Source organism: Setaria viridis, chromosome 3, assembly GCF_005286985.2.
Source record: "Setaria viridis chromosome 3, Setaria_viridis_v4.0, whole genome shotgun sequence".
Lineage (NCBI taxonomy): Eukaryota > Viridiplantae > Streptophyta > Magnoliopsida > Poales > Poaceae > Setaria > Setaria viridis.
In genome coordinates, this window is record NC_048265.2 from 771275 (window position 1) to 794493 (window position 23219).

Consider the following 23219-nt stretch of genomic DNA (forward strand, 5'->3'; position numbering starts at 1 on the left):
TAGCTTCTCTGAAGAAGCACTTCGGCGCATTGTTCTAACTGCATCAGGTGGCGATTTTAGGCAAGTTCATTGTCCTTAACTATATCCCCTCGATATCTGATTATCAATCTTTTTAATGAATATATGAATTACAATATGTGGCATGGAATGCGTCATTTAACAGAGTGAAAATGCAAATAGTGAAATATCACGGTCTTTTATCATAACCATGATCTATCTATTTATGAAGCAAATATTATTTTATTGAATTTCCACATGACTTATGAAGCAAATATTATGTACCTCTAAAAATTGTGCAAAGTTTTTGGTTTTCAACTTTTTTTTTGTCCATAGCAACGCACGGGCACGAATCTAGTAGTATAGTATACGGATCTGATCGAGGCGCCGTCGTTCGTCGCTTGGAAACTCAAGGATAGCTAGGGTCGTCCATCCGATATGCATGCATCCCACCGACCATTGAGATGAGACGGTCGATCTGCGCCGCGCATGCGTTAGTTTCCTCGATCCGATCCATCTGGCGCGGCCCTCAATTCATGGATCATGCATCTCATATGCATGCGGCCGGGCCGCCGGCATATATGCATCGATCATGCTCATGTTGTGCAGCCGCAGGCGGCGGTATCTCTCTCTCTCTCTCGTATAATAGGGCATATATGCAAAGGAATTATACCTGTTGTACCTGCCTGCCCTCATCGTCATCCCACACCTGACTTAGCTTACTCCTGGATCGATCCGTCAATCCCAACTAATATAAGCTGACCAATTGGCTCAAGCAGCTCCACCTATCCACCATATCTACTTTGACCTTAAGACAGTTGCTGGAGCGCCCGAGCACGCCAACATACGACCCCACAAAAGTGGTTGGAAAATTTGTCCTCAACGTCGCGATTTCCGAGCCGCCTGGGTGGATCTACATCCATGTTGATGGGGAAGCACAACAAGACAAGGTGACACTAGCCATAGCTATTGATGATCTATATCTTATTGGCTTCAGGAATGCCACTAACTATTGGTACAAGTTTAGTGACGGATTCAAAGGTTTACCGGGAGCCATCGAACTACCGATTGGAGAGAATTACGGAGAAATGATTGAGGAAGGTCACGAGAATCTTTGGAAGGTTCCTCTACGAAACCAATCGGCCATACATGGTTTGTGGTCATGTTTTGTGAAGCCATGAGGTTCAAAGTGATCCGCGACACATTCTCGGACAAGAACTGGGAGAAGGAGACCACCATCTCTCCGACCGAGGCAAAGTATGTTGTTGACTGGGGATCGCTCTCAACACTCCCCATCCTGTGGGACCGAAACCCAACCAAACAATGGGGTGTTACTAAAGGCAAATATAAGAGTCTGGCTAACAAAGTGGAACGTAATAGTGATGACAAAAATATGCACAACGCTTGGAACATCGTTGATTTTCTACTTCACCCAACAGATATATAAATTATTAGTAAGCTAAGAATATATGTTTATTTATTTATTTATATATAAACGTACCATGCATGTTGTATTGTATTTAATGGAAGTATACACTCTTGCACCCACTTATTTTATATATAGATACAGACGATGAACACGTAGGTACGTAGCCACTGTAATAGTTTATATTATTATTATTATTATCATCATCATTATTATACTACGTATCTATGTAAGCTCGATAAAAAGGAAATGAATAAAGTAATACTATACGGTAACCCGCTCGCTCGCCGACCCACCCCGTCGCCGCACGTTGGAGCTGCCCGCCGGAGCTAGGTCGCCGCCCGCCGGAGATGTTCAACTCTGCGGAGGTGGTGCAGTGGGAGAGCGGCAATTCCGTCAACGCCATCGCCGCCGCGCAGGGCATCCGGGTCCGCCGCCGCTGCCGCCCGAGCTACCCGTCCGAGGGCGTCGGCGCCGACAGGGCCGTCCCGCGGGATGTCCTCGAGCAGGTCGTCTGGGACAAGGAGGTCGAGGTCTCGCAGCGGAAGGCCCGGGTGCCGCTCCACAGGGTGGCCGAGTCCGCGCAGCGCGCGCCGCCGCCCAGGGCTTCGCCGCGGCCCTCGGCGCCGTGCGCCGCCGCAACGGAGGGCTCCCCGCGCTCGTCGCCGAGGTTAAGAAGGCGTCGCCCACCAAGGGACTCCTCAGGGACCACTTCAACCCGGTTAGTTGTACTCATAGGTTGAGACTTCTTTCTTGGATTTGGATATAGCTGCTGGGTGGAACATTGCGCCCTGCAGCTTGCTTGCCATCTCTGAATTGAAGATTGACTGTGTGTGTGTGAGTGACCAATGCGATTCTGCAAAATTCTTGACAGGTCGAGATCGCGCAAGCCTACGAGAAGAATGGCGCGGCCTGCTTGAGCATCCTGACTGACGAGAAACACTTCCTGGTCAGGCATTTGCTTCTTGTTCTTCAACTGATGAAATTTCTTTGTTACAGCTCTCTGACATTTTCTGATCCTGTGCATATACGTTCCTCTAGGGGAGCTTTGAGAATCTGGAGACCATACGCAATTCTGGTGTGAATGTAAGTCGATGCAAACATGCTTGCATTGTCTCAAGAATTGAAATATTTTCTTCTGTCTCTCTTGACTTTGACTTAATTTGCCTTTGTGGATATGGTTGTTGTGCCAATGCAGTGCCCTCTACTCTGCAAGGATTTTATCATTGACATCTGGCAAATCTACCATGCGCGTTCGAAAGGTGCCGATGCGATTCTCCTGATTGCCGCCATACTGCCGGACCTTGACATCAAGTACATGCTTCGTGTTTGCAGGAGTCTCGGCATGACAACTCTTGTTGAGGTTATTAGTCACAAGCTTCTTATCTGTGGGGTATCCTTGTAAACTAACTTCTTTTAAGCTTATATATGCAACTATATTCCACAGCAAAGAAAATCTTGGATGACTCTCTATGAGAACTCACATTCGACTGTGGGGTTTTGCCTTCTGAACAGAACTGTGATACTGGGATGCGGAAGCGAGGTCGCCGGTAAGAACGACATTCTGGTCTTCCTGTAGTGTGGAGCAATCTTAGGCCCTATTTAGCGGGCATATTTCGGCTTCACCTATTACACGCAAATCGAAACTCTGTAGTGAAGCTATTTTGTAAGCTAGAGCTAAAATAAACTAGAAGCCAAGTGAAACCAGATTTTTTTTTTACTTCACCAATTTTCACTACACAGATAAAGTCTGTTTTGGCCTTTGGGGAGAAGCCTTTCCAAACAGTCCCTTAATGTGTTAGCCACTTAGCCCCTGGCTGGTGAAGCTGCGAAGGGGACACGAGTTTGCTTGCATAATAGGAAGCTACACAACATTATTTACACACTTCACAAGAGAATGAATGAGGGTAGCACGGAGACTTCAGCTATCTTCATCGCCCATCTCAATTCTCAAATAATTTATCTGAAGGAGCACTTAGCTGTTAGAGTGCAATAGTGGTTGAGACAAGACAACCGCAATTTCTTATATCCTCAGGTGGGTTGGGTGTAGGATCTATTCCTCTCCAAGGGAAAAGGTGCACCTAGCAAATCACTAGAGCAAAACATGATGATGCTTACACCTTAGTTAGGTAGACATTACAATATTACATTAAAATAACCTATTCTTGCGAATAAGCGATGTGGAATGAAAAACATAGCCCGGTAAGTAACATTGTTTATGGTTTGTAATAATAAATTAAATAAGTGATGCAGAAAGAAAAACATAGAGTGGTAATATGCTGGGAGAAATCGGTATAGTTGTTTTTGTGCCTGGACCTGAAGCTTTAGCTTGAAATGTTTTTTTCCCTATCTGCTGATAGCACCATTGAACACTGGATCATATGCCATATTTTGTACATTTATTTGGACTCCTTGTTACTGAACATTGGGTGTCTCATCACCTGCCAAATCTTTTCCTACAAAGTATGTTTTGATCTGAACTGTAGTCGTCTGCCTGTATCTCCAAGATCACACCATTGTAAACAGATAGAAACAATCTTGACCTTCATCCACATTGTGGAAAAGGCTGTGAAAATACATAACTGCTCAATATGCTACCCTTGGTGTTTGCAAGATAAGATTTTTTGCATTCACAAAGGTCATTGTTCACGACTAGAAAACTAGTTGCCACATTGCATAAATTTGTAACTAAAGTTGAACTGACTGATGATGGATAATTAGGAGCTGTGTAGAAGAACTTTTTTTCGAGAATACGCAGGAGAGCTGCGTATCTTTTATATAGCTGTGTAGAAGAACTAGGCTGTCCAGCAGTAGTAGTGGACTAGTCTAGTGGCCTGCTGAGGTAAGTTCTTGTGTCCATCAGGGACAATGGTGAGATCACATTCCCCTTCCCCTGTACCTGTCACAGCTCGATCTGACAACTGACTGCATATGTATGCTTTGTTCAGTGTAGAATTAGTTTGGTCAGAATCACTCTACATTTTTGCTTTGTTTGGTTCATGGTTGCTGTTGCCATAGACTTGTTGCTCTAAGTGCTTTTCCCTTTGAATTTTTCCTAATTGCACTGGTGCAGCTGAGCATATATCAAACCGGTTGAGGATCATACAACGTGGGTCGATCGAAAGACTAGCTTTTAGTTATACAGAGATATTACATGTTACCTCACTGAGGTCATTCTAGTTCAGTTCACTAATTTGCATCCGTTGCTTTTCAGATTCTCTCTTCAGTTCACAGGCTGCAAAGAAGATGAAAATTGGTTGACTTCACACTAGAAAAGAGATGCTGTTCTGGAACTGAATACTAATCTTGTTATGATCGAGTGCATTTGTAAACTAGTAGGTCAATATTAAGGTTTTTATCATCATGGTTGCAAGTCACTATTGGAACTTACTTGTATTACGCTTTCATGAATCCTTGTCTAGCAAGTATGCTTTCTTCTGAACTACCATGATCTGCCTGCAGCTCCAATATTGGATCCGAGTATGCTTGACTTTTGTTTGCACTATGGAAGACATTCCAATATGCAGTCAGATGACGAAGGCTCAAATACCTGGAGGGAAGAGTAGAAAAATTCATGTTAGCTTGATGTTTCATGTCTTTCTTTGAAATCCGTTTGTTTGCCTGTAATGTGGTTCTTCCTAACCCTTATTCATGCATTGCAAAGAAATCGTCTGCTTTTCTGATGTAGGAGAAGGCCACTGTATGCACGTAGTTTCTTTGCTTCAGTTATATGCCAATCATTGGCTAGTTTGTAGATTGAAGATCTGTAAATTGGTTCCTGCATTCTTAGTTCTATAAAGATTTTGTGTTTGTGACATTCTGACCTTGCAACAGTGAGAACTCTGTGACCCATGGTGATGTTCTTTTTTTTAGGAAAGAATCAAATGCTTATTATTCCTCAGGACAGTCTATCCAGTATTCCAGTGCAGCGATTGCATGTGCAAGACCTACTGGTTCTTTTCTCTCCTTGTAATGATCACTTGGTGCTATAATTGTCGTACCATTGTAATATATTCACCACAATGCGAAGAAGTTGGCACGATGTTTCCTGTTGACCACCGCATGATGTGATCAAAATAACTAGGCAGCTTATGCTTTCTGCATGTCTCGTTACGTCCTGATTTTTTTTCGCTGAGAAAAAAATTGCCAGCGCCTGCTCTGGTCCAAAAACCGTTTGCGCACATTAGGAAAAAGGAAAACTGGGTGGGCCACCTGCGCGCGCGGAAGGGCCGGAGGGGTGGTGCGCTCGGTCGTCGCGCGTCCAAGAAAAACCGGATGCGGAGGGTGAAGGGGAGGGGTCACGGCCGCTCGCTATTTGGTAGTCCCTCCCGACGCGCGGCCTCCGCTCGCCCTTCAGCACCCGACCGAGCGGTCCTGTTTTTCCGCGGGCGCGATGCAGGCATGCAGCCCCTCCGCCCTGGTCGGTCCTGTTTTTCCGCGGGCGTGGGCGGTCACGTCCGTCCGTGACACGCTCCAGCCGAGGAAGCGGGCCCGCGTGGCGACGGGGCTCTTGGAGTGCACAGGCCAGCATGGTGACGGATCGGAGCAACGGCTCTATGTGGCATCGCGAACGTGTTGAGCTGGGCGCGTCACAAGTGGTTGATTCGATTTTTGACTTGAAAACGAGATAAAATGGACTCGAAGACATTATCGTACAACTGACTCTGTAATACACACTTCGGCAAATCTCCCTCTAGAAATAAGCCGAGCTCAGCTAAACACGACGCGTGCTCATCCTTATTGGCTGTGCAGTTTTATTATGCAGTACAAAGTACAAATAAGCATGGACACGAATCATCAGAATACTAATAGACCGCCGCATCGCTCACACGACACGGAAAGATTTTGGGCAACGTCGTAAGCGCAAATGGCTCAAAACATAGCAAGACGCCAGCAAACAATAGATCCTCCAATACGATAATTCCAGACTGCGAAAACTTGCTCATCAGAATACAAAAGAAAGCTATGGACTCGGCAGTATGCGTCAAACCAGCAAGGGTCTCTTATAGTAACACGAGCCCTGTTTTCTGAAAAACACAATTTTTAACACTCCAACGATCAGCTCATATTACAGCTTTACAGGTCTATGGCATGCCAAGATAGTTAAGCAACACGCTCGCAAGCAAGCATCCCTTGTCTGCCTGTATGGATAAAACATCCCTCATTACATGAGTGAGAACATATCAAGCTAACACAGCAGCAGTAGCAGCAGCCGACACCATTGCCTGCCTTCTTAGTAACGGTACTTGGTGGAGTAGTCCTTGGGAGCGATCACCAGACAACGGCCCTTCCGGGCACCCCTGTAGACAGTCTCTACGATGTCGACGAACTCCTGCTTGTCCTTCAGGGCCCAGTTGATCTTGTTGTTGTTTCCCGTCCCAAGATCGATCATGATGTGCTTGTTACGGAAGAAGAACATGACCATCGACGGGTCGTACATCTCATATATGGTGATGAAGTCCGGGACCTCGGTGACGTCGACGAGGTAGATGACAGCAAAGTTCTTTATGGTCTCGGCTGACGTATATCGATGGACACAACAGGCGGGGTTGAAGGAAACACGGCTGACGTAGTAGCTAATGGAAGGTGACGTGTACCACCGGAAGCTTGCGTGGGAACACGTCCCTGACGCAATATGAGCCATCGATTTCGATGATCGGGCGGTGACCAGCGTGGTGATGGGGTTGGCGTTGGACCGTGAACTGCAGCCAGGCCAACCAGAGGAAATTGATTGGTTGCTGCACGTCCAGCCGCTTTCTCTGTCTGACATGCTGCCCAAGTGCTCGTCCATGCATCTGACGAGCCTGGTTGGTCACCCCCCAAACTACAGTCGTGGCTAGTGTCATGGGTAGCAAGACAGTGGCTGGTACCTGGTTTGGCTATGCTATAAAATAAACCATGAGCTATGCTGGACAAAATTGATCTCTGCAGTTGATTTGCATTTTGTATAATTTTCATTTCTTTTAGCTACAGACTCCTATTTGAAGGTGAAGAATTTTCCTAGCACCGTCCTGGCTAAGTATGTCATAGCTCGTCGCGGTAATCACCGTCAACTTCTTCGCTATCGTAATGGTCATCCATATAAACGATGTTGTAGAAGGATGTGTAATCGTTGAGCATCTCGTCCAGGGATAGCTTGCCATCTCCATCGCTGTCAGCCTGTGCCATTTGCAAAAGTGCAATCGTCAAATAAGAAACAATGCAAGGAAGTGGAATAATCGAGCTCTCATTTTAACAATTTGATCTGGCCACGCACCTTCATCAAAAGCTTGGCTTGTGAGGTAGCATACGAAAACTCCCCTGTAAGGAGGCTCTGGATTACAGGGCGTGCCTCTTCCACTGTCAGATAGCTGAAATGGGGATAGAATAGGAGAAAAAAGGGTAACTCTTGAGAAATATTTTTTTTATAATACATTATGTTGAGAGAATATTTGATCCTATGTGCACTATAAAGCATTCGAATTCTATGTTTGAATTGATTTGTGCTTTACTTGTCCATGTCGGCATCGAGGTCCTGGAACTTCTTTTCAGCTTGGGCACGCGCGAGTCCATGGTCACCCAGGTGATGTGCAATGGAGATGTGATCCAGAGCGTGAGATAGGTGGACGAACTCCTCCAAGCTCAATCTCCTGTCTCCGTCGTGGTCCATCTCACTGTTTCCCAGCCAAACGAAATTAACGGCAGAACTAAAACCAACAGAATGCACACGTCATGCATAGTCAACACAATGATCACACTTGCCTTAGCTTATCCTTCAGTAGCCAGAGCTGCATTGTCTCATGGCTGCTGTCTTCAGGGTGCAGGAAGCTGCAGGCAATGGCAAAGCGTGGATGAATTTCGTAGGATTCAATCACATAAAATTTTTGAACAGCTAGCTGAAAATTCAAAGAGGACGAGGAATTGGATATGCATGTGTATGCCGTACTCGTTCAACTCGGCGGCGTTGAGCGAGCCGTCTCCATCGCCGTCGGCGGTCGCAAACTTGTGCAGCCACCCCCAAGGTTTGCCGGGCTCTGTGTCGCTCCAATGTTAGTTAATTTGGTTTGCCATGAAAACCTCGCATATACTCATACCTCTGTACTCGCTGAGCGCGACGGCGCCGTCGCCGTTCCTGTCGTGCTTGGCCATCTCCCTCCGCGTGGCGGCCTCGAGCCGGGCGGCGGCATGCCGGCGCAGCCACGCCTCCAGCTCGGCGAGGCTGACGCCGCCGTCCCTGGGCGACCTGTCGAGGATGGCGAACAGGTACACGAGGCGCTCCCGCACGCCCAGCGGCGCGGCCGGCCCGAAGTAGTGGCCCAGCGGGCCGAGCTCGGCGTCGAAGCCCGACCAGTCGGCGGGCAGCCGGTCGAGCGCGTCGCGGAACGTCTCGATGTCCGGGAGGCCGGGGTGCTCGCCGGAGGAGGAGCCCAAGGGGGTGGTGTTGCTAGACTCTAACGACGACACATGGTGATGCTGGTGGCGCCCGGCGCGGCGGTGCGCGCGGCGAAGGGCGCCGACGGGGCCGGCTGCCGGGTCCGGGACCGGGAGGAGGAGGTGGTACAGGCAAAGCAGCGCGATGACCGACGACAGGAAGACGGCCGCCGCGGAGCCCGCCATGGTTCGGTAACGATCAGCTGCCCGGGGCAGGCAGCCGGGAGGTAGCGCGCCCGTGCCGTGCTCACCCCCTCGACGAGAGAGGGTGGGCAGGGCACGTTGGAGCGAGGAAGTTGGAGGAGCCTCGGCCGGGGTCCACCGTCGCGCTGCGACGGTGCATTTGTATCGTATCCCCCGACGTTGGTGGGTGGCCGGCCGGCCTCGGAAGCGGGGAAACCGCACGTCCAGGCCAAATTGGGCAATGTTGCAGCTACCTCCGTCCAGGATCGCCCGTCGGCGTCTCCCGTTCTTCCGTTTCCTCTCCGTCTTTCTTTAGAACAATTTTTCTTTTGATCGGATCTTTCTTTGGATGACTGGAACCTGCAACATTTTGTTGTTGGGCTCCTGTTTACGTTACGTGGGCTCTTGCAAGGCTCAATGAATTGTCATGCACCCGAGCGTGAAATAGGTAGATTGTTGTTTCTCTCTCTCTCTCTCTCTACTTTGTACCTCATTGGCCGCTACATTGGGTTTTGCAGCGTTTATATGGCATCATGCACACTACTAGAAATATGAGCATTCGTCCTCAACCTCAGTACCGGTTGCTTTTTGACCCGGTACTAATGTTAACATACGAAAGGCGTGGTTAGCAGCCTTTCAAAATCATATGAATTAATTGGGACTAATCATATGAATTAATTGGGACTATTCATCAAGCACACTAAATGATGTGCTTAACCTTTTGTTTCCATGAGCTGTACTGGTATGCTTAGCATTTTTTCGAAGGAAATGGAGGGGGAGCATCTCCACCTACTTAGATTTCATTCTTTGATCAGCACAGAGTACAATTCAATGATTCTAACATCAGGTTGTGGCTCATCGTCCGTACCTAGAAAAAAAGTTTCTAAATATAGTTTGATATTTTGATAAATTAAATTGTTTAACTAGAGACATGCACATGAAAACTGAAAATGTATGGTAATAGCAGTGTTTTAGAGGTTTCCTATCCGTATGTTTAGATGTTGGCTGAAAACCTGAAGTGCCAAAGGCTCGGCCCGGCGGCACCTGCTCCCATGTTATTGGGCTAATCCGCTAATGCACGGCTACGTGGGCTGTTGGACTCCAAACAAACGCAGCCTAGAACTCTAATGCAACCGAGAAATAGGTGAAATTTTTTTCCCCTTCTACTTTGCACCACATCGGCAGTTAAATTACGTGGAGCATCGTTCATATGTGAACAAGATGAAGGCGTGGTTAGCAATCTCAAACTCAACGAATTATTGAGACACATTGATGAAGTACATTAGAGTTATTCGCTTAGCCTTTTGTTTTTGCCTGCCTATTATTTTTGTTTTCAAGTAACGCTTCCCGTGACAGAGCTGGCTTTCCTTGATCGTTTTTTTCACCTGATCATGTCTTGGTTCCACATCTGAAGAAATTTGGATCCCACCGTATCCCCAAAGAGTCAAAGATCACTACTCTAATGCAACGAGAGAGTCCTTACCAAAAAAAAAAAAAATGCAACGAGAGAAGCTTGCAAGGCTCTTGTTACGTGGGCTGTTGCGTGTTGGACCCCTCCCGACAACGCAGCCTTGAATTCAATGAATTGTCATGCACACGAGAAATAGGTAGGCTTTCTTTTTTTTCCTCTCTCTCTATATACTTGTACCACATCGAGAGTTAGAATGGGTTTAACAGCGATTATATGGCATCAATGCAACTACGCCATCAGACCGTGTGGAAGACATGGTTAGCAATCTTTCAAAATCATATGAATTACTTGGGAAAAATTCATCAAGCACACTAAATGATGTGCTTTAGCCTTTTTGTTTCTGTGACTGCCTAGTATTTTTGTTTTCAGGAAAACTCTCTCTTTTTATTCCGGCAGTAGTAACAAGTAAGTGCTTCTTGTGAGAGAGAAGGCAGCGAGTAGACGAAGATGCAGGAAGAGAGAAGGCAGCCGCCGGGCGCACATGGGGGCAGCAAAGCTCATCAAGCTGCACCATGCCTGAAAAGAAAATGTTTGTGATCCAAATATGTTTCAACTTTTCTCCCCGCCCCAAATATAACTATGCATATATGCCGCCATGTCTCCAACTAAATAAAAGCGTGCATGTCCGATCTCGTCAAACTTGATACTACTACTACTAGCACCCTACGTGAATACGTGATACATGCCCAAGGCCAAAGCCAAAAGGTTGATCGCTCTTGTGTTTCGAGGACCAAAAAAGAAAATAGAAAAATGCTGCACCATCAGAGCACCGTCCATCCCAGATGAGAATGAGATGAGATGGCCTAGCCGATGTCAAGTGCAAACAATTGTTGCGGTTTACTAGTAAAGGCGGAAAGCTATAGGTTGGGTGCCTTTTTCGGTCGGCTTGGCCGAAACCTTGCGCCCCGTCCCGTGTTCTTGAGTCCAACTTTTCCACCCGCTGGATCCAGCCAGCACCGGAGTGGAGTGTTTCCTTGACTCCAATCCATTCCATCCATCCGACTCCAACTTAAAGCTGGCGAATTATTTGGTCACGGTCTCGTCTCGTCGGCGGCGATCTTCAGTTCAGTCTCGACGGCGAGCTGATAATAACGTGGCTAAAATTTGTGTGGGCCAAGAAAGATTAACCCGGGTCGGTCGGTCATCTGACAAACACACATGCATGCCCGTTGACCGTGGTAATTGCATCAGTAGCCGTACATGATTAGCAAGCAGACGCACCGTACGTGCTCCATCCGCCGTGAGGTGCTGCGCATGTGACTCTCTCTCTGCAGACCTGGATGCAGAGAGAGAGAGAGAGAGAGCAGCAGACCAAAAAGTGGCCGCCACTCTCTCTCCTTTTCACAAGAGCTGAGCAGCAGGAAAAGGCCAAAACCTCCCTCCCTCCCTCCCTCCCTCCCTCTCTCTCTCTCTCTCTCTCTTCACACGGTCACACCACCCATCACTCCACTCTCCTGCAGTGCAGAGGCGGCAGCTGCTCTGCTCACTGCCTCCCTCCCTTCGCTCTCCACACTCCCAGTCGGCCAGTCCCCACCAGGCCACCACCACCCACGGATCGCTCCCGCCTGCTCCCTTCCTCGCTCACGCCAAAGGCCCAAAGCCACCGCCGCTCCGAATCCAAATCCAATCGACCAACCAGCGAGCAAGCGAGGAGAGTGCCAAGGGGGGAGGCGGCCGGAATGGGAGGTCCCCTCGGCGCGATCATCGGCCGCTACCCGTCGGCGGCCGCGGGCGGCGGGGGCGAAGACGAGCTGGGAAGCGGCGGCGCCTCGGGCGCCGGCATTATACGCCACAACCGCAGGTGCCGCGACATCGCCTTCCTCGTGCTCTTCGCCGCCTTCTGGGTCGCCATGATCGTCAACTCCAGCTTCGGATTCAACCAGGGCAACCCGCTCAGGTCAGATTCGCCCGCCTCCCTCTTCCGTCCTCCCAGGATCTGTGCGCCCCGCTATTCTTGCTCCTTCATTCCGCCTTCCTTAGCTGTGCTGAGATGCCGGATTTTGAAAAAAAAAATGGCGCTTTTCAAGCGCGAGGGGACCAAATTTCGGTTGGATTAAACAGAAATTTTGGTCTCCGAAGGAGGGAAAAAATAATAGCGACAATGACTGGGAAAATAAAAATCTTGTTTTGTTGCTCCAAGGGAGCACAGCCAACAAGCGAGCTTCTCTTAGTGGCTGCTCATCATTTTCTTTCCTTTCCGAAAAGAGTTTGGGTGGCTCGTGATTTTACCAATCGAACGGATCTTGCTTCCTATGGAATACTATATGTTAATGCGTAGCGAATCTTGTCTTGCTTCAGTGTTCCAACCGGTTAGGTGAAGAGTGACGCATCTTTAGCTTTGAAGAGGTAAATAAAGGAGAGCATGTAGTGCTCATAAAAGAGCTGTGTGGTGTTCTCGGAATTGCATTCCCCACCTAAACCCTAGCAGTATACAGCTTAAAGGATTGTGCTCTTGTAGGCCAAAAGCAGATGAAAGTAAATTGCCATATGCTCTCAACTCTCAGTGGGACCACTGCCTGGTCCTGATAAATAATTTTTTCACTTTTTTTCCAAGGATAAAATCCACTGTGTTGATTTGTAGCGTATATGTGCATCATATGGATTGCTACCATTTGACTACTGCTATACCATTTTGATGAACCAGCTACACTTTAGGTCTAGATGCAGATACTATTTTTGTACTGGCTGTCTTTATCCATGGAACCAACTGTTACTGATATCTGTTTGGTTGCTGGAGCTCCCACTACATTAATTCTTAATCATATTTAGCTGAAAGCAGCTCCATGCCCTATCAAATAGAGTTTGGTCGACCAGCCCGAATGAGAATCAATAATATTGTCAAGTTCAGTTCTGCATCTGCATCAGTTGAACAAGAGATGACCTCTTCTTCTTTAATCACGCAGGCTGACTTATGAACTGGACTACAAAGGGAACATCTGTGGCGATAAGCATGGTGACCCAAATTTGCATGAGCTGGATGTTAGATATTGGATGAACCCGAACCAAGTCTACCAAAGTGGACTCAAGAACAGCAAGGTTAACCTGGCCGATGCCAAAGCCGTCTGCCTGATGGAGTGCCCAAATCCAGCAGTAGATGGATTGAACTTTATTTGTGATTATCCGGAAGGGGACATACACCTCTCTGTTGATGATTGGATCAATAGGGACTACGACTATTTTGAGTTTCTCACACCAGACATGAGAAATAGCTCACTTCAGCTCCAGGGCCCATGCTACCCTGTCATATTTCCAACTGTTAATGGTAATAATTCTTCATGTAGCCATTCCGTACCTTCTTTCTAAAATAAAGGGCTAAGTAGTATGGCTTGATTTATTCGTTCAGTAAATGCATGGTGACATAATAAGCAATTCAAATTCTTCTTTTCTTTCAGTCTATTGGAGCTGCCAATTTATTGCACGGGCATCCAATGTCTCTTTGAAGCACTGGCAGCAGATGGGTGGTGTTAGCATCGATGAAAATATTCTCATTGATAAAACAGTCCACAAGGCCATTGACTCAAGGTCTGCTGTATTGAAGGTTTGTAGACTTCCTGGCATCATCCTTTTGCCCATCTAGTCGTTTTTACCCTCGCAAAAAAATTCCTGTTTTGTAATGACATTAAGTGACAAATGGTTTATCCTGAAATTGCTTTAAACTATGCATCTAATATTCTTCCTTGAAAAAAAAAGATTATTATGACATGGATGATTATTGCAAAAAATATAATTGGTACCTGGGGCCATCTTTAGGCTGAACCTTCTCAAGATTGATAGCTATTTCGTTGTATTTAAAGGAATTCCTGATGCAACCGGATGTATATAGCATGTTACTGTCTTTAATTGCTTTATCTTCTGACTGCAGAGATACATAGCAGACATTGGGAAGTCCTGGCCTGTGTTTATCGTTTGTGGTGGAATCCTCCCTGTTTTCTTGTCAGTGATCTGGTTGCTTATGATTCGTTATTTCGTTGCTGCCATGACTTGGATAACAGTAGTCCTCTTCAATGCCCTTGTTATATCTGTAACAATGTTTTGTTACATTAAAGGTACAGTTCACTATTCCAGTTCCTAGTTACTAGGTACCTATGCGCAAAGAAAGCTCCATATTACACATTGTACATGTCTGATTTATGTTTCCACTACTTGTAACTGGCTATGCACACATTCAGCTGGCTGGATAGGGAATGACCCTTTAACTGTTGTCATTGGTGAAAGCGACCCATATGTTCACATAAGTGGGCGGGTAAGGACATCAATTTGAATCAATCTGTTACAAGATGTAGCTGCTTCAGTTTGAAATCTGATAGTCCCATTTCTTACCAGGAAATAAGCCACCTCCATACTGTTACAATTTTCATGACAGCAGTAATGATCATTGCGTTCCTGTCCTCAATTGCTATTGTACGGCGTATTCTGATTGCCACACCAGTCTTAAAGGTAATTCCACCTCTGTTCTGAATGTTTTTTTTTAAACGTATCTCTGTTCTGAATGTGATACTAGCTAATAGTTCCTAAACACTAACCATGATGTGTGGTTTCAGGTCGCTGCGAAGGTTATCGGTGAGGTTCAGGCGCTAATGTTTTTTCCACTTGTGCCATTCTTTACCCTTGCTATCTTCTACATGTTCTGGTTTTCTGCTACACTCCACCTCTTCAGCTCTGGTCAAGTTGTCCGGAACGACTGCAATACTGATTGCTGTTCATATGATCTAAAGTTGGGCAAAGTAAATTGTGACAACTGTTGTGGGTACAGCATCCATTACACCCCTCATATTAGCATTGCCATTCTATTCCACTTATTTGGCTGCTACTGGGCGACACAATTCTTTCTCGCGTGCTCTTCAACTGTGATTGCAGGATCAGTTGCTTCTTACTACTGGGCACGTGGTGAAATATCAGTAAGTGTTTTGAAGTTCGTAATTTAACTGAATTGGCTCATATAAAAATTTCCCTGTATTTAGGTTTTTTTTTTCCATCTTAGTTTATGTACTCTCCCTTACTGACCATTCAAGCAAACTTCAATGCAGCATGATATACCATTTCTCACTGTAGTCTCTTCGCTGAAGCGGCTGATGCGCTACAGCCTTGGATCCGTCGCTCTGGGTTCGCTTGTTGTATCAGTTGTTGAGTGGGTGCGTTTTATACTAGAATGCCTTCGTCGCAAGTTGAAGTTTGTTGGTTCTACTCGCGAAAGCTGCTTTGGGAAAGCGACATCTTCTTCTTCTGAATGTTGCCTTGGCTGCATAGATTGGACCCTCAAGTCAGTAAATCGAAATGCCTATATAATGGTGAGTAAAAAGGTTTCTTACAGATCGCAATAGCCCCCCTCCTGAATTCAGCTATCAACTTTTCATTTTGCTCACTTCGTGGGACTGGTTCGGTCCCTTCACAGCCTAATAGATCTCTGCAAATTACCCATAGATGTACTTGATTTGTAGCTCAAACCTTGTTTCAGTGCAGTTGTTGAAACCCATTATGCCAATGCTGTATCGCCTATAAGTATTGACTTTTGAACTGCAGACTGCAGGGTTTTATATTTTCCTATGTTTGTATTGTATGTGAAGGCATATGACTGAAAAAAGCTCATCATTTCATTTTCTGCTGCAGATTGCCATTACTGGGAAGGGTTTCCACAAAGCTTCTGTTCTTGCAACTGGATTGATAATGAAGAACATACTGCGCATTGGAAAAGTCAATGTCATTGGAGATGTGATCCTCTTCCTGGGAAAACTGTGTGTGAGCCTATTCTGTGCTCTTTTCGCCTTTCTGATGTTGGACACTCACAAGTACAAATCTGCACACAACAAGATATCATCTCCACTGATCCCTGTGCTGGTGAGAATTGCAACCTTATTTTGTTCATTGAAGTCCTTGGACTGTTAAATTTCATTTCCATTGCTGAAACCTGAATCTAACCGCATTCTGATGATACGCGGATACTGCAGGTAACATGGGCCCTCGGTTACATTGTTGCCAAGCTTTTCTTTGCAGTGGTGGAGATGTCGATCGACACCATAATCCTCTCCTTCTGCCAGGACGCTGAAGAGCACCAGGGCAATGCGCAGTATGCGCCCCCTCTTCTGATGGAAACTCTGGATGAACAGAGTGATCTGCAAAGACTAACTCAGGGACCATGATTTCCTCTAGGGTTTTGCCCTCGGTACTAGTAGACCTAAAAAAGATGGAAACCTGGTAGCAGCCTAATGATTTGTTTTCCACTTCTCTTGGCTTGTCGGGAGAGGTCCACCGTTTTGCACTATGCTTTTCCTCTACAAGTCTGAGCCTGACGGGTTCGCCTGGCCTATTTGGCAATTGTAGGAACCTTATCTAATGTATGTACTATTGCTGATAGTGTTAGTGAAAAAAGGTTGAAATCTATATGATAAGTATGTGAGTTTGTCTATTTATCCTCACTGTTGCATCACCAGCCTCGACTAATTTATTTTGCTGTGGCTGGATCATCATGTTCAGACAGTTTCCAAGCCAATTGTTAGCAGCAAAGCACTGACCGGGGTAGTGCTGTTGGAGTGTTGGATCATTCTTTTCCAATTGGTGAAAATACTCGTGAATTTCCAAGTCACCTTGAATCAGTTTTGTTCAGAGTTTTCAAACATAGTTTCAGTTCCATTCGGATGTGTATATATCATCAGAATCCTACCTCAATAATGTGCAGTTCTACTACACTAGCAGCCCAATGTCTTCAGTGATCTGTACGCACGTTGTTCTAGAAACTCCACCACAACCGTCCTAGAGGCTAGAGCACTAGTACTGTCATGTCTGTCAACTGCGTGTCACAATCTTCAGTGATCGGCAGCGCGTCACGACGACTCGTCATGGCTCGTGCGCGTCGGCGTGCCCGTGCCCGTCCGCAGCGAGGCGATCCCGGGCATGGACGCCGACCTCGTCACGTTGCCTCCCCGGTACGACGGCGACGACGGCGCCGAGGCCGAGGACGACTGCCGGAGGAGCATCGGGTGGCTGCTGCCGCCACCGTGGGTCGAGCTGCTGCCCGGCACGGCCACGGAATGGAAGCACGGCGTGCCGGCCCTGAAGGGGCCGTGCTGCGTCTGCTGCAGCTCGACCTTCAGGTACGGCGGCGGGGCCCTGGAGGCTCTCGGGGTCTCCTCGAACGGCCCATGATGGTGGTCGTCCAAGTCGTCCTCGTCCTCGTCGGTGAGGGAGCACACGGTGCTCGTCTCCGTGCGGACCGTCGAGTCGTCCCAGGCGCCGCGCCGCCGGCGCCGCTTCTTCCTCGTGGCCTTTCCCCAGCCGTGTATGGTTTCTCTGATACGCCGAGGGATCAGGGCCGCCTTGTACTTGGACCCCATCTGTGTTGTCGTACAAGCATAATTGTTTTAGTAAGATGCTTTCATCTCTTCTGAAAACAATATTTCTATCTAGTGCAGATGCTATTATATCAAGTTCAGCATGCTGCTCTTCATGAGATAAACAATATTGCTGATCAGAAGAGTCAACCAGTTTGAAGGTTAATCTTGCCATATAAACGTGTTACCTGAGTCACTAATGCATAAACAGGCAATGTACTGTAACTGCAAAGGAACTGTCCGGCAAACCTGAAATTTATATCAGCACATTAATCAGACATACATGCTCCATATGAAAGGAAAGAATGGGATGTGTTTTTCAGATTTATGATTTAATAAGTGGTGTTCTGAGATGCACATACCCTAGTATAAGGCGGCAATACACCAAAAGGTGGTTTTTGATAAAGCATGAATCATAACCGAATTGCCACTGCAGCAAAGTCAACGGATGTGTTAATATAACTTTTAAAATGAACACAAGCTAGGCCTCTCACCACATAAACATAATTCATTTGTAAACTTAAACTGGACAGAAATGATACCCAGAACCAGAAGAAAGAAGCCAACTCAAAAGCATTCTGCACAATTATGAAATCGAAAACATGAGTAAGCTTATGTTCATCTCTTAACTGTTTCCAAACAGAAAGATTACCTAGCAGTATATATGTACCTGAAACAGAACGAAGTGTATTAACCAAAGGAGAAAGTCCGGTTTCTTGAACCAAAAGAGATCATCCCTTGGCTGTATCCTTGGACCGTAGGTAGTCAACTTTGCACCCTCTGCTGTTAGAGTTGCAATGACATGCTGCAGCTTCGCACCGACTAGAAGAACAAGCTACACAACATTTTCAGTCCAGTTGAGGCCACAACATTTCAGAGGGAAAACCTTAGGTTGTAGAATGTTCAAGAAGTAGGCTGCAACTTACAGCTACAGGAAGAATTGCTATCCAAAAGTACAGGTTGGATCCTAAAATAAAATCACCATTTACGATGCTGGACAGTGAGGAAGCAAGAATATCTCAATGAAAGGAAAGTGGTTTAAAGTTTACCATCAACATTGAATAGCATAAAAGCAACAACGAAGCCCCACAGCACTCCACTGCATAAGTAAATTAACTGATCTTATTTCTCCAATGAAAAAAAAACATAGGAAAGATTCATACGCAGTGAAGCACACAGACACTAAACAGGGTTTATTACTACACTAACCTCACTCCAACAATCTTCTCAAATTCCTCTTCCATTGAGCGTATCATGTAATTGTGGAAGTCGTATGTTGGCGACAGATTATGGGTCTGCAATCGTCAGTGAGTGTGAGTCAAAAACCAAATGGACTACAATGGTGAACAACTAGTACATAGCAATATCACTGGAAGTATAGCGCATCTTTCTAATGGGTTTAAATAGAAATACTTAATAAAACAATATAAAGAGTATCAGGTAAGGCTTGACACAATTTATGTGAACAAACATAATAAGAAATCTACTCAGGATGGAAGAGCAAAGAACAGGATATGTACCATTATGAAACCCTTGCGGAGGATAAGGTAGTCTGCTCGAACAACAGACTGACCAAATTGTGCAATAAAGCAAACCTGCATGGCAACATGATCAAAATCTTTAAGTGCGGCTGCAACAGTGAAATGATAATAGTAATATTTGTACGCCCTATGGATGGAAAGAGAACTTTATGCCTCAAATGAGCTATAAAACTATCGGCGTCAACATACAATCCACATGACCGCATTATTTTGACTCCATGAGCGGAACGAATAGGATTTGGTGAGCGCTGGTTGCCTTCTAGTTGCTGACTCATATGCGATCTCTGTCAAAATGTAAATTAGATGAGGAATAATCAGGTGCCGTTTAGCTACAACTTAGTTAAACATATACATTGTTGCCAGTGACACAGGATAATATCCTGACTACAAAAGTAAGTGAAGAGAAGCTTTGTAGAATCAGTCAATCAGAGGACTCCCTACTAGGGTTGTGAAAAAACTTCTCTTTTGAAAGCACGGTTGAAATTGCAGAACTACTTTTGAAAAAAAAAGTACCTGCAAGCGATGAACTGCTAAAGCAACAATAAAAAACAATATTACAGTCTCCCTGACCAATGTTTTTAATGCACAAATTGCCACAGAACGTATTATTTAGACAAGAACAGTACAAAGTTAATACAGATTTCCTTATTCTCAATTAATAATTAAGAAATGCTTTATTCTCAGGAGCCTTCGCCTCTGTTTCACACCATCAAATCAAATGCATTTCCTATCTGAATCCTATGATTTCTTTAAGGGTCAAAAAAGGGTACACTTACGAGAAAACGATTCGTGATTATCCCTGAATGCTTCATCCTCCCATTTTCTCCACTTATGGATCTAGCAGCAAGCAAAGATTAGGATCAAGATGACATTAATGGCAATTGTAATATTTGTGAGAACCAACAAAATGCATGAATAAGTGTTCAATTGTTCATATGTATATATCATCAGACGTTTGTCTACCGTATTCAAAATGCTAAGTGTTTCATCATGGGTCCTGCAATTTGTAATCAATAGACTGACACTGTTTGATACAGATAAGAACACACAAGCTTCATCAATGTCAATTTTCCAAGTAAGGTATTTACATTGTACAGTAGAGAGTATTCGATAGAAAGGATTAGTTTGTGTTTAGCATGGAACTACAATAGGATAAACACCTTGAGTATTGCTAGTAGCATCGTCAAGCAGCTATATGTCACATGAGTTACAGCCATCACAAATATAAACCGGTGCAGCTGCTCCAGACCTTCATGTGAAACAAATGACTCGTGTCCCTGCACACACCAAATGAATTTTCTAAAAGAAAACCCAAAGGAACAAAAGTAATACAATTTCTAGTAGGATAACTGAATATGCTCAGAGTCTTCGAGACACTTGCCCTCGGGGAAAAAACAAACTTCAAGACACTTCGGAAATTAAAACATTTACACACCTCAGGGCAGCCTTGATGGTTATGGTAACTAGCTTTTAGATTTCTCCTGAGTGAATGGTGCAGAATGACCTCAATTAGACGCTTGCGCGCGTGAGCAACGGCATGCTCTGCATTTAAAGATTCTTCAACCTCTTCTTTGGTGCACGGAGAGAATCTGCTGTTGTAGTACTTGGAATCGATGCAGATCCCTGAGATAATTCTTGATGTAGCAGCCAGAAGCAGAGATATGAATCCAAGCAACATCATTTCTACAGCAAATGTAGCATAATGTTAGTTCACGCTTTGTAACAAACCCAACAAAATAAACTAGTAGAGAAATACAGCAAAGACCGTATGGATATACCTTCTTTCATCTTCTCCATTGCTTTGTAAAGTGGATTCCGGTGGGTTTTCTTCAACCACTGAAAAGGTACGGGATTATCTTGAGTTAGTTGGGGCAGGAAGCTGAAGAAAATGAGAATCGGATCAAGTTTTCAGCAGAGCAATCCACTGTTTAGCTGAACTTCTGGTGGGAAAAGAATTTTGCTTTGGAGAAGAATCGCTACCAACAGAAGTTCCCACCCATGTTTTGCTCAAAAACTCTTTGGGGAAAAAGGGTAATTGCTCCAAACAGGAGTACTTGATCACATCTTACTGCAATGTAACTCTTGAATCAGAAACTAACTATTTATTTTTCCAAACTCAAGAAGTGCACATAGACAGACACACAATAAGACAACACAAAGGTACCAAGCATAATAAGCAGGTAATCATGAGGAGCACAGACTGCATCTATCTGCCTGCTTTTGAATTGGGCACTCACATTGCTGAGTCGGTGGATGGAGCGCTCGATGATGAGCGAGCCCGCGACGAGGAGAGTGAGCACGGTGGCGACGGACCACGTCGGCGTGAGCGCCAGCGACCGCATCTCCCCCTCCCCGGTGACCGCGGCCGCGGCCGCCCCCTCGCCACCCGCCATCTTCTCTCCAAAGGACCCGGCGCTCGCTCTCTTCTTCTCCCCGAGCGCCCTCTCCTACTCCTCCTCAGGAACAACCGCCCCTCCGCATCACATTGCAGCCATTGCCATGGGAGGGTGGAGGCGGCGTGGGGGAAGCTCAGCTCTCAACAAGGATCAAGAAAGAGACCGAGAAGCCGTGGGAGTTTATTGGCCTTAGGGGCGACATCACATCGCCATTAACACGGAGAAAACGCTGGAAATGCGAAAGAAAATGGGGATCTTGGAGCAGGAGGAGTACAAATGTTCGTATCTCCTTCCTTTGAGTCTAGTATGATGATGATGGCCTTTGCTATATTTAGTCACCGGCTTTTGGAGCTTGCGGGGAGAGGACGATGCGGTGCAGGCAAAACCTTGTCGCGGACTCTCCTGATCACAACAGCAAAATGTGTAACCACACTCGCTTAGCTACTGGAAGCAATGGCAAAGGAGAACTTCTGCAGTTTCAGAAGAGATCGATGAATGGTGGAGCAAGAAAAAAGAAAGTCAGGGATGGGCAGGAAGGACGAGCGAGAATGGAAGCTTCCTTTTGGGCGCTTGTGGCCTCCAAGATCAAGGTAAGCAGCTAGGAAAAGGACGTACTGGTAATCTGTTGCTGCAGAAGCAATTTGTCCTGCTGCCGCATCACAATGGGGGGGAAGAAGGGGGTTGCAGGGTGGAAGAATCAGCAGCACAGGGGAAGATCACCGGAACGGAGATTAGGACAAATTGCCAGCCAAAAGGGGATCTTGGAACAATAAACCACTAGGCAGGGCAGAATTGGGATTTATATTCCCATGAGGCCATGCTGCTGCTGCTGCTTAAACAACTGGCGCGGCCACGCAGGAAGAAGATTCGAGGGTGGCTCCGCGCCTCCGCCCGCCCTGACCGCTCTCCGCAAGTACAGCGATCTGACACGGGCACGAGGAGGTGGGCCCGGGCGCATCCCCGTGCACATGAGCTAGCTAGAGGCTGACGCTCGTTGAACTGACATGTGGGTCCTGGGAGGGGTGGGCCCAGCGCCGTCGCTGTACGTGCGGAAGAGTGCATGTGAGGAGTGAGGAGGGTGTACGCGTGCGTCCGGTGTGGCGGTTGGTTGGGGTGGCGGATGTGAGCCTTTATTGGGCTAGGCGAGCCTTTTCCTTTTCCTCCTACTACCAGCCTAGTCGGCCGGAAGCCCGGAAGTATTAATCAGCCTCACTAATGACTCACCTCGCATGCAAATCACCTCGTTGATCGTGTGATCCTGCAATTTGGCCGGGATTTCAGATTTGGAACCAGAACTTATCAAGCTCTCAAATTTCTTCTTTCTTCATCACTCTTTATCTTTTACTTATGCATTTACTTTTTAGAATGGTATTCCATCTCTCATATATTGTTCTGAAATGAAGTGACAAACTTGCATAGTTGCATATGCCACAGCAGGCCTCACCACATACAATCCGCCCTGGATTTTGC

At 46.1% G+C, this 23219-nt stretch overlaps 3 protein-coding genes and 1 pseudogene across 3 annotated transcripts; 2 read left to right on the forward strand and 2 right to left on the reverse strand.

Annotated features, from left to right (window-relative positions):
- Window positions 1-1185: 1185 nt before the first annotated feature.
- LOC117849808 (indole-3-glycerol phosphate synthase, chloroplastic-like) lies at window positions 1186-5240 on the forward strand (annotated as a pseudogene).
- A 1788-nt stretch (window positions 5241-7028) lies between these two features.
- On the reverse strand, window positions 7029-9019 carry LOC117846834 (uncharacterized). Its single transcript, XM_034727932.2, has 6 exons — window positions 8491-9019; window positions 8349-8436; window positions 8165-8230; window positions 7915-8076; window positions 7680-7773; window positions 7029-7582 (listed from the first exon to the last, which is right to left on the reverse strand). The coding sequence occupies exons 1-6, from the start codon at window positions 9017-9019 to the stop codon at window positions 7448-7450; spliced, it is 1074 nt and encodes a 357-aa protein (XP_034583823.1). The 3' UTR covers window positions 7029-7447.
- A 2868-nt stretch (window positions 9020-11887) lies between these two features.
- On the forward strand, window positions 11888-16894 carry LOC117848728 (choline transporter protein 1). Its single transcript, XM_034730249.2, has 10 exons — window positions 11888-12384; window positions 13391-13749; window positions 13880-14025; window positions 14350-14533; window positions 14657-14730; window positions 14811-14924; window positions 15029-15385; window positions 15515-15775; window positions 16095-16322; window positions 16433-16894. Exons 1-10 carry the CDS (start codon window positions 12167-12169, stop codon window positions 16622-16624), a joined length of 2133 nt encoding a protein of 710 aa, XP_034586140.1. The 5' UTR covers window positions 11888-12166; the 3' UTR covers window positions 16625-16894.
- A 142-nt stretch (window positions 16895-17036) lies between these two features.
- Window positions 17037-22653, reverse strand: LOC117848729 (MLO-like protein 14). The gene is made up of 15 exons (XM_072292501.1): window positions 21591-22653; window positions 21132-21189; window positions 20789-21036; window positions 20514-20630; window positions 20130-20190; window positions 19543-19637; window positions 19333-19407; window positions 19022-19107; window positions 18862-18911; window positions 18739-18779; window positions 18483-18647; window positions 18355-18390; window positions 18175-18242; window positions 18001-18061; window positions 17037-17815 (listed from the first exon to the last, which is right to left on the reverse strand). The coding sequence occupies exons 1-15, from the start codon at window positions 21744-21746 to the stop codon at window positions 17306-17308; spliced, it is 1827 nt and encodes a 608-aa protein (XP_072148602.1). The 5' UTR covers window positions 21747-22653; the 3' UTR covers window positions 17037-17305.
- Window positions 22654-23219: the final 566 nt, after the last annotated feature.

Excerpts from the sequence above, each read along its gene's own strand:
- LOC117846834 (XM_034727932.2), bottom strand. The coding sequence starts at position 9,019 with ATGGCGGGCTCCGCGGCGGCCGTCTTCCTGTCGTCGGTCATCGCGCTG. Across the intron at positions 8,437-8,490 it reads CAGCGAGTACAGAGGTATGA|AGCCCGGCAAACCTTGGGGG; the intron begins GTATATGCGAGG and ends GGAGCGACACAG. Across the intron at positions 7,774-7,914 it reads CTCGATGCCGACATGGACAA|CTATCTGACAGTGGAAGAGG; the intron begins GTAAAGCACAAA and ends TCCCCATTTCAG.
- LOC117848728 (XM_034730249.2), top strand. The coding sequence starts at position 12,167 with ATGGGAGGTCCCCTCGGCGCGATCATCGGCCGCTACCCGTCGGCGGCC. Across the intron at positions 14,026-14,349 it reads CAAGGTCTGCTGTATTGAAG|AGATACATAGCAGACATTGG; the intron begins GTTTGTAGACTT and ends TTCTGACTGCAG. Across the intron at positions 15,776-16,094 it reads ATCGAAATGCCTATATAATG|ATTGCCATTACTGGGAAGGG; the intron begins GTGAGTAAAAAG and ends TTTCTGCTGCAG.
- LOC117848729 (XM_072292501.1), bottom strand. The coding sequence starts at position 21,746 with ATGGCGGGTGGCGAGGGGGCGGCCGCGGCCGCGGTCACCGGGGAGGGG. Across the intron at positions 18,648-18,738 it reads TAGCAATTCTTCCTGTAGCT|CTTGTTCTTCTAGTCGGTGC; the intron begins GTAAGTTGCAGC and ends AATGTTGTGTAG. Across the intron at positions 17,816-18,000 it reads TTTATGCATTAGTGACTCAG|ATGGGGTCCAAGTACAAGGC; the intron begins GTAACACGTTTA and ends ACGACAACACAG.